Source organism: Aristolochia californica, unplaced genomic scaffold, assembly GCF_029961685.1.
Source record: "Aristolochia californica isolate CCGP_79_NKW_82.1479 unplaced genomic scaffold, dmAriCali1.0.hap1 SCAF_6, whole genome shotgun sequence".
NCBI classification, from domain to species: domain Eukaryota; kingdom Viridiplantae; phylum Streptophyta; class Magnoliopsida; order Piperales; family Aristolochiaceae; genus Aristolochia; species Aristolochia californica.
In genome coordinates this window covers 5442392-5459379 of record NW_027182257.1, presented here as the reverse complement: position 1 = coordinate 5459379, position 16988 = coordinate 5442392, and the positions used below count along the sequence as shown (strand labels likewise).

General features: G+C 38.6%; 3 protein-coding genes across 4 annotated transcripts; 2 read left to right on the top strand and 1 right to left on the bottom strand.

Annotated features, from left to right (window-relative positions):
- The first annotated feature begins 2773 nt into the window (after nucleotides 1-2773).
- Nucleotides 2774-4628, top strand: LOC137934848 (monooxygenase 2-like). Of its 2 annotated transcripts, XM_068779399.1 has the most exons (5): nucleotides 2774-2954; nucleotides 3045-3191; nucleotides 3286-3351; nucleotides 3437-3599; nucleotides 3724-4628. In XM_068779399.1, exons 3-5 carry the CDS (start codon nucleotides 3287-3289, stop codon nucleotides 4459-4461), a joined length of 966 nt encoding a protein of 321 aa, XP_068635500.1. In that variant the 5' UTR covers nucleotides 2774-2954; nucleotides 3045-3191; nucleotide 3286; the 3' UTR covers nucleotides 4462-4628. The 2 variants fall into 2 exon arrangements, with proteins under 2 accessions (XP_068635500.1, XP_068635499.1); XM_068779398.1 differs by lacking the exon at nucleotides 2774-2954 and having other exon boundaries at nucleotides 3058-3191; nucleotides 3276-3351.
- A 484-nt stretch (nucleotides 4629-5112) lies between these two features.
- LOC137935206 (RING-H2 finger protein ATL29-like) lies at nucleotides 5113-5871 on the top strand. The gene has a single exon (XM_068779899.1). It carries the CDS (start codon nucleotides 5113-5115, stop codon nucleotides 5869-5871), a length of 759 nt encoding a protein of 252 aa, XP_068636000.1.
- Nucleotides 5872-12037: 6166 nt separating this feature from the next.
- LOC137935205 (replication factor C subunit 3-like) lies at nucleotides 12038-15020 on the bottom strand. Its single transcript, XM_068779898.1, has 11 exons — nucleotides 14181-15020; nucleotides 13828-13938; nucleotides 13707-13739; nucleotides 13459-13621; nucleotides 13204-13382; nucleotides 12939-13075; nucleotides 12739-12834; nucleotides 12579-12648; nucleotides 12400-12477; nucleotides 12194-12320; nucleotides 12038-12105 (listed from the first exon to the last, which is right to left on the bottom strand). The coding sequence occupies exons 1-11, from the start codon at nucleotides 15018-15020 to the stop codon at nucleotides 12038-12040; spliced, it is 1902 nt and encodes a 633-aa protein (XP_068635999.1).
- Nucleotides 15021-16988: the final 1968 nt, after the last annotated feature.

Here is a 16988-nt window from a genome sequence, read left to right as displayed (position 1 = left end):
TCTCTATTTATATATACATGGCTAATCCAATACGAAAGCTATTTGGGCGAAACGGCTACCTCAACTATCCGATAATGATCGAACGGCTGAGATAACCATTGATCAGATGGTTGCGATAACCATTGATCGAATAGTTGCGATAGCAGTTGATGGGATGGCTGAGATAGCATTTTGCATGTTTATTGCCAAATGACTTTTCATATTGGATCAGCCTTTTATATATATAGTTGGAAATTAGAAACTTGCTCAGTAAGATCCTAGGTATACTAGGGTTGATGGTAATCCTCATAAAGTTGTGTAACTATTACAAAAAAATGGTGCATAGAGAAATAAACAAGTTAAAGCAACATTTAGTGAACATTTGAAGTGATGTTAAACCATGTATTGAGTGTCCTGCAAATGAAAATGTACTTTAATATACTTTTGAGAAACAAAAAAAGCATAAAATAAGAAAATACTAAAAGGAAGATGTAAGGTTCCCCTGGTGGTAGTCGACCTGGCCAGGGGGGTCTCCTGCCCAATGATTCTTTTAAGATACGTTGGAGTGTACGTGCCAAGTTAATGGCATATGCTAAAGATTTGGGGTTGTGTAATTCCACCTCGAGACGGAGCGCCTTAACCAAACCGGTTGTAAACAAGTGGACATATTGGTTTGGTTGCACCAACTGACTGGTGTGGGCAAGCCGTTCTTGAAATAATTTTTGATACTGCTCAACAGATCCGGTTTGTTTGAGATTGACCAAATCTCCTAGAGGATTGTTGCGTGCTGGTGGACCAAACCGTAACATGTAGTAGTCTTTAAAAATCTCCCAATCATACATATGACGCTCATTTTTAAACTGATGATACCACGACAGCACTTTGTCGAGCATGTGGAATGCAGCTAATGGAACCCTGTCATTGGGATGGGTTCTTTGATTCCAAAAGAATTGGTCACACTGGTGTAACCAAATCAGAGGGTCCGAATATACATGGGAAAGTCTGACTTAGTGTACCTGGGCACCGTCGTATGGCCTGGTCCCTAGACTCCCATGGCTGGAGGAGGTGGTTGGCGCAAATGTGGTGGTGTTGGAGGGGGATGGGGTGGTGGGTGGTCGGAAAGGGCATGAGGAGCTTCCTAATTGAGCCATAATCTGAGCAAACCCTTCTTCCATTAGAACCATCATTTGCTGGAAGTTGTCTTTGAGGGAAAAAACTTCATGTTGCAGTGCGTCAACCCGAGTTTGAACCTCCACACGATTTTCCTCCACAAAATTTTGCAAATCAGTAGGGGAAGAGGAATCGCCAACGGTGGTCCTCTCTGATACCAAGATGTTAGGTTCCCTTGCCATGGATCTAGTCACCCGGCGATCTCCTATGGCTTCCAGATTGGATGACGACGTTGGAAATGATTTAGGATGCTTAGAACGACCTATGTTGTGAGACGTTGAGCTTCCGAAGGAACTCCACCCTGAGGCCTCGTTGGAGAGAGTACTTGATCTCAGTTACACTAGTTTAAATTAATGGTTGACCTCCATTCTCAATTCCGTCACCCTTATAACCAAGGGTTAGGGATGACACTTACAAATTGAAGACATGAATTGGCCCACAACTTAAACATAAATTACATTTAACCCAACCACTAACTTAACCTGAAAGTGACATCCATTAACTCCTATGTCTAGCAGTGACTCTAGATGCTATGGAGTCCATAACAGAAGACAATTTTTTTGATATCTTACGATGTTAGTATGGAGAGTATATAATGATAGTAACATGGAGAATAAAATGGCCACAAATATGTTGCAAACAATGATAGAATCATTAGAAAATCTTTGTCAGGAAGAATAGAGATATGGAACAAACATGAGGTGCTAGTCTTTGTTGTACATCCAACCAAGTTAAAAAAAAAAAAAAAGATTTTACTATTGCAGGATATAGTAGAGACATAGTTAATGAGGTTCAAAACTGTTGACACACTAACTCTAAGTCATTCTTCCAAGTTATCCAGGAGGAAAGCTACATATATATATATATATATATGTGTTTAGCGAATATGAAATTATTCTACAAATGAAGAAGGTAGGAATAATGGACCCATTTGAAACTTGAACTATGGAGTTTGCTCAATGCAAGCTAAAAGAAATTTGAAAAGGTGGATTGAATAAGTGAACGCATACAATGGTGTACTATAATGCATTTTCCTACACACCTTGCACAAAATGAGTACTTTATTAAAACAATATAGCTCATTGTCAAGGTAATGGGAGCTCTTTATTGTGTAAGGAAATGGAGGAAATGAGTTTATATGCAGCATAATCTAAGGATGATCGGCAAAGATGGAGGTGCACATTGATGTGTGATGGTTGGGGTAGTCAAACAATACCAATTTCAAGTATTTAAGGAAGAAAACAAATGGAGATTATGATATTAAAGGTATACAAAATTTGGCTTAATAAATATGAAGAACATCGAATTGATCCAAGGATGTTGAATAGGAGTTCTAAGAGGGTGGTCATAAATGTAAAATTGATTAGCTTTATGGAAGTATTATTTGACTATAGCTATTGCATACAAAAACTAAATTGGATTTAATTAAATAAGTATAGCAAATCACCTAACTCAATAGTCAGTATGTGGCTGGTACTAAAACTGTCAAAACGGATGCTTGTGCACCACATGTTTTAGCGGCTGGCGGAGCTTGGGTGGAGGGGATGTTGATCTGGTGTTCGATTCGTCTACTTCTCTTGCGGTTATCATTGTAGCCGCGCGCCCATGTCGTCGAATTCCATTGCTAAGCCCCTTGTTCAGTCACCTCTCTCGCCTCCTTCTGTCCGGAAAACTCAACAAAAGAAGTTACCCTTACTGAATCGAGCAAGAAGAAGGCCATTCACTGTATGGAACGTACGAAAGGAGAAGGTCGTCGTCGTCGGAGCAGGCATCGCAGGGCTCGCCACGGCGCTCTCACTCCACAGGTTTGATCTACTTCTTCCGTCTTTCTGTTTTGTTTTACTTTTTGTTCTCTTTTTGGAACAGGATTTCCCCAATTAGTAACTTGGCTTCAGGCTTGGGGTGGAGTTGTTGGTGCTCGAACAAACGGAATCCCTCCGTACCGGCGGGACTTCTTTAACCCTTTTCAAGAACGGTTGGCGTGCCTTAGATGTACTCGGCGTGGGAGATTATCTTCGTGGCCAGTTTCTTGAAATTCAAGGGTAAAACCAGTGACAATTTTAGCATATTAACTATAATTACTATTATCTATAGTATCTTTTATCTGAAGTTTTTCATCGTACCAGCTTTGTGCAGGATGGCGATAAAATCTGTTGATGGAAGAGAACTGCGTTCCTTCACATTCTCAGAGGAATCACCTAGGTGGGTAATGAGTGACACTCTTCCTTCTTCGGCTTGATTCTCTTACACTATCCCGCAATTGACGTACCGTCTTCTTCTTGGGCAGTCAAGAAGTTCGTGCTGTGGAAAGGGGACTGCTTTTGGAGACTCTTGCCAATGAGTTGCCAGCAGACTCAATTCGCTTCTCATCAAGACTGAAAACAATCAGCAGATGTGAAACCGGCGATGTTTTATTAGAGCTTGAGGACGGCACACGGTTAATTTCGCAGGTGATCGTCTCCGCCTCTTTCACATTTCATGTCTCACAATAACTAAGAAAAAACTTGTTGAGCTTCATTTGTTTTGATTTCATTTTCAGAAGCTTACAGTTGTTGCAAATGTTCTTTCAAGCAGATTGTCATTGGATGTGATGGAATTCGTTCACCAATTGCAAGGTGGATGGGGTTCTCCGCACCGCGTTACGTTGGGCAATCTGCCTTCCGGGGGCTTGCAGTCTACCCCAATGGCCAGCCTTTCGAACCGAAAGTGATCTACACCTATGGCAGAGGCTTGCGCGCTGGCCTTGTTCCAATTTCTCCTACCAAGGTTTACTGGTTCATCTGCTACAACAGTTCATCTCCAGGTCCAAAGATTACAAATCCATCCATATTGAAAAGGCAAGCTCTGGAGCTAGTAGGAGGCTGGAACTCGGAGCTTCTTGTGGCCATAAACGCGACCCCGGATGAGACAGTGAGTAAAACGCCCCTCGCGGACCGCTGGTTGTGGCCGATGGTGAGCCCCAGCGTGTCGGCGGGAGGGGTTGTGCTCGCCGGTGATGCGTGGCATCCCATGACGCCCAATCTGGGGCAGGGCGCATGCTGTGCACTAGAAGACGCGATTGCTCTGGCCAAAAAGGTCGCGGCGGCACAGAAGAGTGACAAAACTCAGTTGGAGGAAGCACTCCAAGAATATGGCAGAGAGAGATGGAGCCGGGTCTTCCCTTTAACCATAAGGGCGAACCTCGTGGGGTCTCTTCTGCACTGGGAGAACCCCTTAGGCTGTGCCATTAGAGACAACATTGTGGTGCCCAAGTTGGTAAAGCTGGGTCCTATGCTGGAGCATACAAATTACGAGTGTGAACTGCTGAAATAGAAGAGTAACATTATTTCCTTCTCTGCGCAAGGGTGGGTTGATTGTCACTCTTATTTGGCCCCGATGTTGCTATATTTGGTTTTGCATCTCGGATGTTCTATTTTGTTTCATATATTCAGCTCTGTATCTATCAAATTCAGGAAAAAAAAAAATAATTCATTTGCAGAGGTTAGATTGGTTGTTAAGAATTCAAAGAGTGAAGAAAAGAAGAAGAAAGTTTCTGCAATGTGTGATAAATAAAAGGAGATGAAATTGGAAAGAGTCCTATTACTTTTACCTTAATCACTGTTTGCTCGGATCCGGCTTCCTCTTTTTTCTTTCCAAACGCTACCATTAACACGATTTGGTTTCCGAGTTTTACTGAAAGTGATCCGACGCATACAACAGGCCCGGTCAAGGATCTGAGTCGGCCACGGTCAAGGCTCTGAGTTCGGCCGTAGAGTCCAAACTGACCTCCTCCTCCGCATTAAACGGTGGATCTCTTCACCTTTTCTTCTCTACTGCTTTTGATTCGAGATGCTACAGTTTCTCTGGAAAAGAAAATTTTATACGAGTACGCAAACCGACAAAACAACCAGCAGATAACCAAAAGAAATCCTTTCCTCGTTTATCCATGCATATACCCAATGGCGGAGCTCTCTAATCTACGCGATGTCCGCCGTCCAGCAGTTGCCGGAATCTTACAACTCCCCGACGGGACCATACAGTCGGCGATTCCTCCCCTTACTTATCTCATTCATCGTCATCGTCAGCCTTCTTATCGGCTTCTTCGGGATATATATCTGCCGCTACGTGATAGAATTATTCGGCAGGTCGTTTTTATCGCGGCGGCAGACCTCCAATACCGCCGACGACACCCACCACTCGGCAGCCTTCAGCAGCGGACTGGATCCCTCCCTTATAGCCGCCTTCCCCACCTTTGCTTACGCCAAAGATGATTCGCAATCTGCAACGAACGGCCAGGAATGCGCAGTCTGCCTTGGAGAGTTCTCCCAAGGAGACACTCTCAGGCTCATCACCGGATGCTACCATATCTTCCATCGAGATTGCATTGATCTCTGGTTAGATCAGCACACTACCTGTCCTGTCTGTCGTCTCCAGCTCGACCCCGCCGCCAAGTCGCCGGAATACTCGTCCTCCGCGCCGGACAGCGATGAACAGCAAGAACGCACCGGACGACACGTGATATTGGAGGTTATGGAGAGGCGGTTGGTGAATAGCAGCCAGAGCGAATTCCCGGTGCCGGTGCCGGTGCCGGAGGCTGTGTCCGAGACGGAAGAAGTATTTTTGGGGAGGAACTACGTAACCACTGCACAGTTTTATGGCGATTTGGAAAATGGAAAACAAGAAATAAAGACGGAAACAGATCAGGCATCGTCCACTGCTGGCGGGGACCCGGCGATAGTGTAAATATATGTTTCGTTTCTTCTTCCACCATTTCTCTATTAAAGAAAATGTAGCTGGATTCATCCTTTTAGCAAACAAAAACCTCTGGGACTCACTACACGCAGTTCAGTCATGCCTACTTTCTTTCTCTTGCTCAATTGAACTATCCAAACCAGAAAGTAACCTTGACGGCGGCAACTGATCGCTTCGGTTCAAGCAACCTAGTATTCAAACAAGGCTCCACATATACTCAGAGACCTCTTGTCATCAATTATCAGATCGATTCTTCTGAATACATTTACAAATTAGTGAACGAGTTACACTACAAGAAACTAGGATTTTGTGAGGGAAACAATTTACCTCTAAATGACGAAAATGGTAAAAAAAAATTTACCTACCAATTTCACTGTTGACAACCAATCGAAAAAAAAAATCGTGCCGCAAATAACTAAGTAATTGGCAGTAGAATGTTTCATACAAAAATATTTTTTATAAAATAATTATCGGCTAACTATTCTACAACCTAACTTTTTTTTATTTATAATAAATTAAGTATTTTCGGTGAAATATTTTCAAATTTTTCTCTTTTAAATTTTTTCTGAAAAATATCTATTGGCAAAAATAAATCACAGAAAACTACTATTTATATATTTTTTATTTTATTAATTAAAATTATATATTTAACATTTAGCTGTAGAAATTTTCTCCAGAAAATATTTTTTTAAACTTTTTTCAAGTACCTATTTAAAAAATAATAATAAAATACATAAAAATAAGACAAAAATAAATAATACTTTTATGTCTATATATAATGTGCTTGAATACATAAAAATGTACTCAAAAAATAAACTATCAATGAATTAAATTTTTTTAAAACTACAAAACTGTATATATACAAATAACTTAATGGGGAGGGTTTGGACAAATCTATTACCTTGATCTACCTCATTTTTTCTTTAAATTCGTCACTCTTCTTCTTCTTCTCCTAAAACCTTTTCTCCACAACTCTTCTTCTTCTTCTCACCCATTAATCCTCTTCATGGAATTCTAAGTTTCAATATGTTGCTAGATATAAGGCTCAGTTGATTGGTAAAGGTTATACTCAATCCTATGGTGTTGATTATGATGAAACTTTTTCTCCTATTGCCAAGATGAACTCGATCAGAGTCCTTATTTCTCTTATAGCCAATTTTAAATGGGAGTTACATATGTTAAATGTCAAGAATGCTTTCTTGAACGGTATACTCTCTAAGGAAGTTTACATGTGCCAATCATTTGGTTATGTGGTTGAGGGAGAGAAAGTATGTCGGATGAATAAAGTAATATATGGGTTGAAATAGTCTCTACCGGTTTGGTTTGATAAATTTACCATTGTGGTTAAGAAACTTGGGTTTAAGAGGTGTGATAGTGCTCACGTTTACCAGAAATTCCACTTAGGGCAACATTCACGTTTACCAGAAATTCCACTTAGGGCAACATTCTTATAGCAGTATATATGGATGACATTATTATTACGAGCAATGACTTTGGTGGCATTCAACAGTTAAATCAGGACCTTAATAAGGAGTTCCAAACCAAGAACCTCATGTTTCTCAAGTACTTCCATGGGATTGAAGTTCTTCAGTCCAGACATAGTATAATCCTGTCACAAAGGAAGTATGTACTTGATTTGTTGAAGGAGACTGAGATGTTTGGATGCAAGCCGACAGACACACACATGGAACCTAATGTTAAGTTGTGTTTAGGAACTACTAGTAATGTTGATCTTGGTTTGTTTCAACAATTAGTTGAAAAACTGATCTATCTTACAATCATAAAACTAGATATTTTCTATTCGGTCCAGTGTTATCAACCAGTATATGCATCAACCACAACAATCGCATTGGGAGGCATTGGAAAGAATTATTCGGTATCTTAAGAAAAGTCCAGGTCAAAGGCTAATATATAAATGTTATGGTCATACAGAAATTGAACGTTTTGTTGATGCTGGCTGGGATGGGTCCCCTGATGATAAAAAAACTCCACCTCTAATTATTGCACAATTATTGGGAGCAATCTAGTCACCTGAAGAAGAAAAAAGAAAAATTTAGTGGCTAGATTGAGTGCGAAAGCGGAATATCAAACTATGACACTTGCAATAAGTGAATTGTTATGGTTAAAATCATTCATGATTGAACTTGGATTCTAAATAACCAAGTCTAAACAGTTTCACTATGAAAATCCGGCATCTATCTATATTGCGACCAATTTGGTCTTTCATGATGGAACCAAGCACATTGAGATAGAATGTCATTTCATATGACCAAAAACTTCAAGCCAGAATAATATCTATGCAATATATCCCTCCAAAGAATCAATTGGCGGATACCTTCACGAACTCTATTGTTGCAAAGTCACTCATAGATACCTGCTCCAAGTTGGGAATATTTGATGTTTTCTCCCCAACTTGAAGGAGAGTGTTGAAGTAGTTTGAATGGTATTCTATGTAAGTATGAAAGTGAGTGGCATAAGCTATAATTAGTAGTTAGTTTTAGTATTCTTTTTATTATTATTATGTATTAGGGCATCCGTTCCCAACCAATATAAATAAGAAAGAGATGGGGAAGAGATCTTTCTTGTGTTCTCTCTTAATTCATAAAGTTTCTCTCCTCAACTCGTGCTATTGCCTTCTCCATCTCATCTTCTCCTCTCTTCCTCCTTTCGTTTTCTTACTTCTTCTTCTCAAACCAAGTTATCCATGGATTAAACCCTAGAATTCTACAAACTTTAGTTAAGTAGAGGTGGATAATGAAGTTGATGGGCTATTATTTTGAAAAATATTATAAGAAATGAGTGGAAAATATGACAACGAACAATCTTTCTCAGTAGTACGATTTTTCTTTAGCCACCTTACAAGTGGCTCCACTCTTTGCTTAGCTTGGTGACATTAAAGGCAGCTTACGGATGTGACTCCTACATGTGGAATCTTTTATCGGAAGTGCATACTGATCTGACTGCACTTCCCCACAACAACGATTCTATAAAACACATCACCGGGTTAGGTTTTCCTTTGTGTGGAAGGGGCTTAAATCGTGTGTCGAATAATACGTGGCTACTTGCCCCATCTCTTACTTGATCTTTCGACTCCCACAAGTCTTCTTCATCTCTTACTTGTGGGAAGACATATCCATGGATTTCACCAAAGGGCTACCTCCATCAAAGAGGCAAATTGTGATTTTTGTTGTTGTGGATCATCTCAACAAGTATGCACATTTTTGTGGTGTGAAGATACAACCCACACCATTGCTAACACCACTTAGCTCATGTGACCAAACTTCACGGCATGTCTTGCTCCATAGTATTGGATAGAGACTCTATTTTAGATAGCTCCATTCGGAGAGAACTTTTCCTTTTGTAGGGTATGACGGTGAATATGAGTACCACCTATCATCCATAGATAGATGGTCAAACCAAGGTTGTGAACTGTTGTCTCAAAACTTACCTACAAGTGTTCATTGGAGAGAAACCACGGACCTGTGCCCTTAGTTGTTATGAAAAAACACAACATCTGTCATATGTCCAGTCTCTACACCAAGCTTTGGATGTAGTGGGGTCATCAATCCATTGATGACACAACTTGGGAGTTTGAAGACGATTTCCACCTTTATTTTTTGGCTTTTCAACCTAGAGAACAAGGTTTCTCTCCTAGGGGGTGACGTGATACAACACAATTTTATAAAGGATGATAAATCAACCATCTTGGTATGATTGATCACACAAAAGGTTACCTACGACTATTCTGCTAATGCCCTTAAATGGGTACTCTGCTGGTACTACTAATACCACCGTTATTTGTGTGACATGCATTACCTTGCTTAGTTATTGTTATCACTTCTTTGTGTTTAAAACCCATTATATCTTTTTTGACTCCTCTTATTGTTGTCCAATATTTTCTACAACATCTATTTTTTGAGAGTTTGTGTTCTTGAGTACTTATTATTGGGATACTTTGAGATGATGGAGAATTGATTGTTGAAACCTCTCTTTATGTTTAAGTTGGATTCATTGTTGTTGCCTCCTAACTTAAATGGGAAAATAGAAGGAGAAATATGAAGAATGAGATAATGAGATAATGAAAGACCATATCTATTCTTCTCCTCATTCTACAATGAAAGAATTTGGAAGTTGTGTTACCTATTTTTTTTATGTTGTCAATTATGAAGGATCGCTCTATTGCTATCTATTTGATCGATTATACATTGTTAACATTAACTAATCATCCTTGTTATTTGGAGATTTATGAGTCACTAATGCTACCTGTATTTCAAATAAGTGGGAGAACAAGATGAAGAATTCCAAAAATGTTATTCCCGTTTCAAGTTTTTTTATGTTGATTGAGTTTTTTATTAGCAATATAAAGTTACAAACTATAGGTTGAGGGGGATTGTTGAAGAAGCCATATTAAAGAGTCTAAGATGAGTCTCATGCAGAGCTGAGTCTAAGATGAATCTCTTGTAAGATAGGTATCTTAAGAGTAGGAAGCACATAGGCAAAGTTGTAATAAAAGAAGATGTTTCCTAATTATGTTCTATCTCTTTTATGCATAATTTAGCAAGCAATATTTTAGGTGTAATTGGAAAACTAAGAAAGTAGAATTATACCGTGACTATGAATCCTTTCCTTTATTTGATTAGATTGTGTAAGAGGGAGAAACAAAACACGTTCTTCTCCTCTTTTTTATTTGTTTTTCCTTAACGTGCCTACAATATTTGTCTCTCTTTTCTTTCTCCTTTTATGTCTTCTTCTTGAATAATCCCACCTTGTAAAACTTAACACCAATAGGTGGGAAAATTTTTGTTCACCGAGATATTTTAAAGGCTTATGATCAATGAAAGATGTTATGTCGACCATATCTAATAATAGTCAGTGTTTTTAAATTTTGCCAACCTTATTCTTTAATGGTCAATTGTATTTGAATAACACCGACCATAATTCTTCCAACAAGTAAATTTAATTTTAATAATAAATTATTAAAAATTTAATTAGATTATTTTTAAATAAATGAAAAAATTATTATTACATAAATTATTATTTTTAAATTTTAATATTAAATTATTTTAGATATTTCACCAATCATATTTTAATTAAATTATTAAATTTTTATGTGGTATATTATGTAATTGTGAAGAAATAATTTTTACTTGTAAATTATGTGTACTTTCATGCCTTATTAAGTGACCCACATTTTTTACTCAATAAAAAAAATTTAATGCATTATTTCTGAAAAAATCTATTTTTATAAATTTCACATCACAGACTGAATTTATAATGATCCACTCCCTCACTTTGCATATTTTCTAAATAAAAGTATTCGGCAATGAAATTCAAAATTTTATGCTAATTATCCTTTTTCTTTTATGTGGGAGAATATTTTTTAGATGAAAGTTTCTTTCCGCCGAAGAAATTTTTTCTTGGGCATTTGATGGAAAATATTTACCACAAAAATATTTTCTACTAGAAAATTTTCTTTCTTGCATTTATGTGGGAAGGTTTTACCAAACGATATCTTAATAAAACATTGAAATAAATACTAATAAATAAAAAATAAACTATTTACATGTATATTTTATTTTATTTAAATTAAAATAAAAATTAATTTATTTATATAATTCAATTGAATAATTTATGAAACTCATTTTTATTTTTATTTTTATTTTATATTTTATATTTATATCAAATTTAATAAAAACTACTTAATATAAATAACATAATATTTATAATTTATTCCTAAATATTTCATTGATGAATATTACCAAGATTAAATTTAAAAATAAAAAATATAAAGTATTTCATAGTGAAATAGTTATGCCATGAATAGTTATAGTTATATTTTCACTAGTGAATTTTTCTTTTTGGTGACAGTTTCTTTATACCAAAGATATTTGTTTCCCAAGCAGTGCCAGAAAAATATTTTTGGTCAGAAATCTCGCTTTTTCACATTTTAACGGGAATTGTTTTTGCAAGCAAAAATCCTTTTTCTTGTAGTAAGCTATTTTTTATTCCAGGAAGAGTTTCTGCTCCTCGTTACCAAATACATGAACACAAACTAGCTGTAACTGATCACAGCGATCTCAATCTCTGTTTTGTAGAACACATCCTGTATTTTTTTTTATACAATCACAGGAAACTCAACCCTCCGGCGCTACCTCTCTTAACCGTTTTCTTCTGACTGCTTCTTGACGCAAGACTTGTAGAAGCTCATGAATTTTGCTGTAAATTCTGTAAACGGAGAAAGGTTAGGGGGTAATAGGGGAGCGATTATTAAAGCAGAAACGCATCAATCTCAGTGGGATGTTCCGGTGATTACCTTCAATTTTCATGAAATGATATATGTTCTTCTTCACCGGATCGCTCTTTCTCATAGTGGATGCCTCTTCCGGCCGGCGTAGAAGGACGACGGAGTTTTCTCCATCCAAGAGGAAACCACCATCACGCTGCACATCAGCTAAAAGCCTTAGTTCCGGGATTATAGATTCTTTCATAAAGTTTCATGGAATTAAGTTTTCATCTCACGTTGTATTCCAGGTACAAGGCATCAATTTTGGGTTTGTACTTCTCATCCAAATGCTTCTTCAACTCTTCCACCAAAGTCTGCACTAAGGGAATCTCTTTAATCAAAATTTCAAGAAACAAAAGAAACAGGTGAGACAAGCTGGGTATGAAATTCTACTGTTCTGGGTGTGAAAGCTTACACTGAATATGAACTCCGGCGATACACTGTGTTCTATCAACTTTTGCAATTTCCCACGAATAATATATAGTCTGCAACAAACATGGATGGGTAAGCAATGCATCTGAAGCAAACAGTAATAGGAATTAAAATGGAATAGAAAAGGTAGATAAATTACTTACTGCTTCGGGCTCTGTTCATCGATAATGTTCTTGGCTATGTTAGCTATAACATCTTCCCATCCAGTCAAAATTACTTGATTTTCAATGAATGGATAACTGGGATTCAAATATATCCAGTCAAAACATGATGATATTAGCAATTGGTTTTTAAAATATCAAATATATAATAAAGAATCAAACTTAGCATTATCTTCCATTACTTCAACTGCCAGGAAGCCTCGAATGACCGGATTGCCTGTCGGAGATTTTGTTTGGAGTTGTCTGCAATTTTTTCAGCGAGATGGCGAGGCAATTCAATGCTTTCTTGCTTGGCAATGAACTCCAGGACTTCCACAATCTACAACAATATTACGGAGAAACTATTGGAAAAATTAGCAATATTACTCAGTACTGCCTTCATTTAAAACAAATTTGAAAAAATAATAATAATATCTAGATTAGATTGCTGAAACCATGACAGGATACCTCAACATTGGAAGGTGGAAGAAGCTGTATATGTTCACAGAGAGATCTAACAGGCTGAAGCTTAGAGACGTCTGAACAGCTAAATATGATCTTATTGCAGTTTTTATACCGTTCCATTACCCAGCGGATGTAGTGTTGAGCATCAGTGGAAAGCTTATCCGACTCGTGAAGAACAATTGCTGCAAACATCAAGGTGGAAGATAAAGACAGTTGCATGGAATATCATTCCGCAAAATAAAAGAGAAATCTGTCTACTTCGACAGTTACTGGTCGGATCGCATATTTCAGCGACGTTATCACTTTGCTTCACCAAATCCACTATAACGTGTCTCTCGTACCCACGAAGTTCAGACAGATTGATCTCGACATGGTGAGCAGACACCTTCATGCGTACTTTTAAGTTCGGCATAGCTTCTCCCTGAATTCAGACTGAAACTTCAGCTCGGAAAAAAAAAAGTATGAAGAAAATTTAACTTCAAAGAAGCTGTGCGTTCGATAAAAACCTTCAAATGGAATTCCTTCCACTCCTCTTTCATCTGTGGAGAATATGTGAAAAAGACTATTAGCAACAGCTTCTGAAGATAATTGAAATTGATAGTTATGGTTGATCACTTGAAAATTTACCGTCAAGCTTTCTGCTCCATAAACATCTTTGAGCAACGCCCAGATCATGGTTCTTTTCCCCACCCCAGGAGGACCCTCAAATATAAAATGACTGCATTTCGCTTGGGCCACCTGCAATTAACGATAATAAAACATAAATGCCCTTAACAGCATCTACAATGAACATGCTCCTGATGAACCCATGTTTATTAATCTCCCTACGTATTTGATTAAACAGTTCAAATAAGCAGTCCAAACCTGCATGGTGCAGGTTCGGGTTGATCAGTTGAGTTAGAGGAAAATCTAAAATTTCATAAAATTTTAAAGGTACTAGCAAAATCAAGTGCATGCATGCAAAGCTGTAGAAGACTCACAATGTCGCGCAAATATGTGGCTCGATCTCTGTTACAAATGAAATCATTAAGAGCATTTGGCCTATGCCGATCTGCCCAAACGAACTCCCTCTCTTTGGTTGCCGTCTCCTCTACCGATCGCTTCCTCTCATCTCTTTCGCTGTTCATTATTGGAAACATAACAACACTCTCCCTCAATGGCTTCTCTTCGACAGGGCTACTCCTCTCTACAGGTCTCACAAACTTACCTCTCATAGATCCAATCTCGATCACATCTTGTATCGCCGACACAGAAACCCTTGAATTCCTTGCAGGCATCCGAGCTGTAGCAGTAACAGTTGTAGCAATCGGAGGAGGGTCTGTTCTTGCATCGCTAGCAGCGGCTGAATCGGAGTTTGAATTTGCGACAGCAGAAGCAATAGACCCGGGTTTGCCTTTGAAGCAAGAAGCACCCCATTCATTAATTTTTGTAAAGACGGTGGATATGGAGGATGACGTGCGAGCGCTGAAACGGCTCTCGCGGCAGGGGCTTAAGCCGCCGTTTTTGACGCGGTTGAGGTAGAGGGCCGAGTCTGTGAGTCCCTTGTAGTAAGGGCTGGTGCCCCACTGGCGCCTGATTTCTGCGGCTTGTTTACGGTTGTGCTCGTCGAGGCTCACTTCGGTCAAGTTTGAATGCTCCAGACTGGTCTTTCCAATTTTCAATTTGATCGGTAGCAATTTGCGGGAGAAAGAAGCTGTGGCGGAGCTGCTAGAGCGGCAGGTGCGAGAGGGAGGGGGCCGGAGTTTATTGTGGCTGGGCTCTTTAGCAGCTTTAGGAATATTGGGGCTGAGGCTTTTGATCTGGAGGTTCGGTCTCGCCATTGCAGACTGAGTCTGCAAGAAGCTGAAAGCCGAAGGTGGGGAATATTACCAGGGATCAGACATCCTGGGCTCGTTTTCGTTTTTGTTTCGTTGATGATTCCAATGAGGTGGTGAAAATGTCGAGGTGCCCAGGTAGTCAAACACTGCTGAAACAGAAACTCTTGGACAGAAACGAGTATGTGAAATCTGTATTTTACTCGTTTTTGCAGCTGCCAAAGTAGCGGCATAGCATCGGTGACTGAAACTCTGGATCACCGAAATCATCAGAAAATTATGTCTCCTTGCAGTTTTCTAATTGTGGTGGACAGTGAATACTGGCTCAAGCGTGACATGTGCTTGTTTCTGGGGATCATTCACGGTCCCGTGGATGTTTCCATTTTCATGGTTTTAGTTTCGATTATTAATTTCTTAAAGCAACAGATTCAAACCCCCGGCGGTGAAATTAGAGAAAAATTAGCTCCAGATATGCCTTTGGCACTGATTGTTGGCCAAAGAATGTCCGTAATAATTTCTTAGCAGCAACATTTCAGTACGAGAGAGTCAAAGCAGTTCGATGTGAATGGATAGAAGAAGAGCGAATAAAATCTCGATGTTTAGTATTCATCAATTCAGGAATTTCTGTTCAGCAACATTTCAGTACAAAAGAGTCAAAGCAATTAGCTGTGAATGGATAGAAGAAGAATGAATAATTTCATTATCACTAAGATAATATTACAATGCTTCAGAGTTACAATTTGAGATGATCTCAAATTCTATCCTCTTATCTTTATCTCTATCCCCCCGCAAGATGAAGTTTCGAAAGGAGAGTCCAATCTTGGTCTTCAAGAAGAGGAAGTGGTTTGGAGAGAGCATCTACTAACTGGTCAGTAGAGGAGACATGAGTAACTTGAAGAGCACTACTACTCTGAACTTGTTTTCGAATGAAGTGGTAATTTAAAGGTACATGTTTTATGCGCAAGTGAAAGATTGGATTGAAGCACAAACTTATAGACTGATATTGTCACAATAAAGCACCAGTTGTCACGGAAGAAGAACCCCAAGTTCAGTGAGAAGATAGCAGATCCAACGGATCTCAGCTGTAGTGGCTGCAATACATTGATATTCCGCCTCAGTAGAGGATTGAGCCATAATTCGTTGCTACTTAGAACACCAAGAGATAGGATTACGACCTAGGTAAACAAGATAAACACCGGTAGGAGTGAAATCACCCTTGTTTTCTACACAATCAGCATCAGAAAACGCATGGAGTGACAAAGAAGATTCTCAATGTATTATGGTACCATGATTCAGAGTCCCACAGAGATAGTGCAACAATTACTTGACAACGTCCTAGTGATTAGTAGTAGGGCAATGCATAAATTTGGATAACTTATTTACCACATAAGCAATGTCAAGGAGAGTAAGAGACAAATATTGCAAACTACTAACAACAATCTGATATTAAAATGCATCAAAGAGTGTCATGCTAGATTGAAGTATGAGTGTAGATGACATGATAAGGGTCGTAGCTATAGGCTTTGCATTTTTCATGTGCGTACGAGCAAGGAGATCAGAGATATACTAGCGTTGAGACAAAAGTAATACTTGAGAATGAAGAACAACTTCAATTCCAAGAAAGTAAGTCAAGAAGTCAAGATCTTTGAGTGAAAATCTCTGAGCAAGAAGGTGGATGAATGTTGTCATAGCTTAATCATTGTCTCCCATAATAATGATGTCATCCACATAGACCAGAATATACAACACAATTGTGTTTGTGTGAGAGATAAATCAAGAGGAGTCTACATGAGAGATGATGAAGCTAGAGGTGATGAGAAATTGGCGCAACTCATGATACCAAGCACGAGGAGCTTGCTTGAGACCGTAGATGACCTTGCAAAGTTTGCAGACACGATGAGGATGATCACAATCAATGAAGCCCGATGCTTGTGACATAAAGATATACTCGAATAAAGTACTTAGAGAAAACAT

Coding starts and splice junctions, on each gene's coding strand:
- LOC137934848 (XM_068779398.1), top strand. CDS start 3,140: ATGTACTCGGCGTGGGAGATTATCTTCGTGGCCAGTTTCTTGAAATTC. Junction 3,352..3,436: donor TTCTCAGAGGAATCACCTAG/GTGGGTAATGAG, acceptor CTTCTTGGGCAG/TCAAGAAGTTCGTGCTGTGG. Junction 3,600..3,723: donor GCACACGGTTAATTTCGCAG/GTGATCGTCTCC, acceptor TCTTTCAAGCAG/ATTGTCATTGGATGTGATGG.
- LOC137935206 (XM_068779899.1), top strand. CDS start 5,113: ATGTCCGCCGTCCAGCAGTTGCCGGAATCTTACAACTCCCCGACGGGA.
- LOC137935205 (XM_068779898.1), bottom strand. CDS start 15,020: ATGGCGAGACCGAACCTCCAGATCAAAAGCCTCAGCCCCAATATTCCT. Junction 13,383..13,458: donor TCCGACCAGTAACTGTCGAA/GTAGACAGATTT, acceptor TGATGTTTGCAG/CAATTGTTCTTCACGAGTCG. Junction 12,835..12,938: donor GAGGCTTCCTGGCAGTTGAA/GTAATGGAAGAT, acceptor TTTGAATCCCAG/TTATCCATTCATTGAAAATC.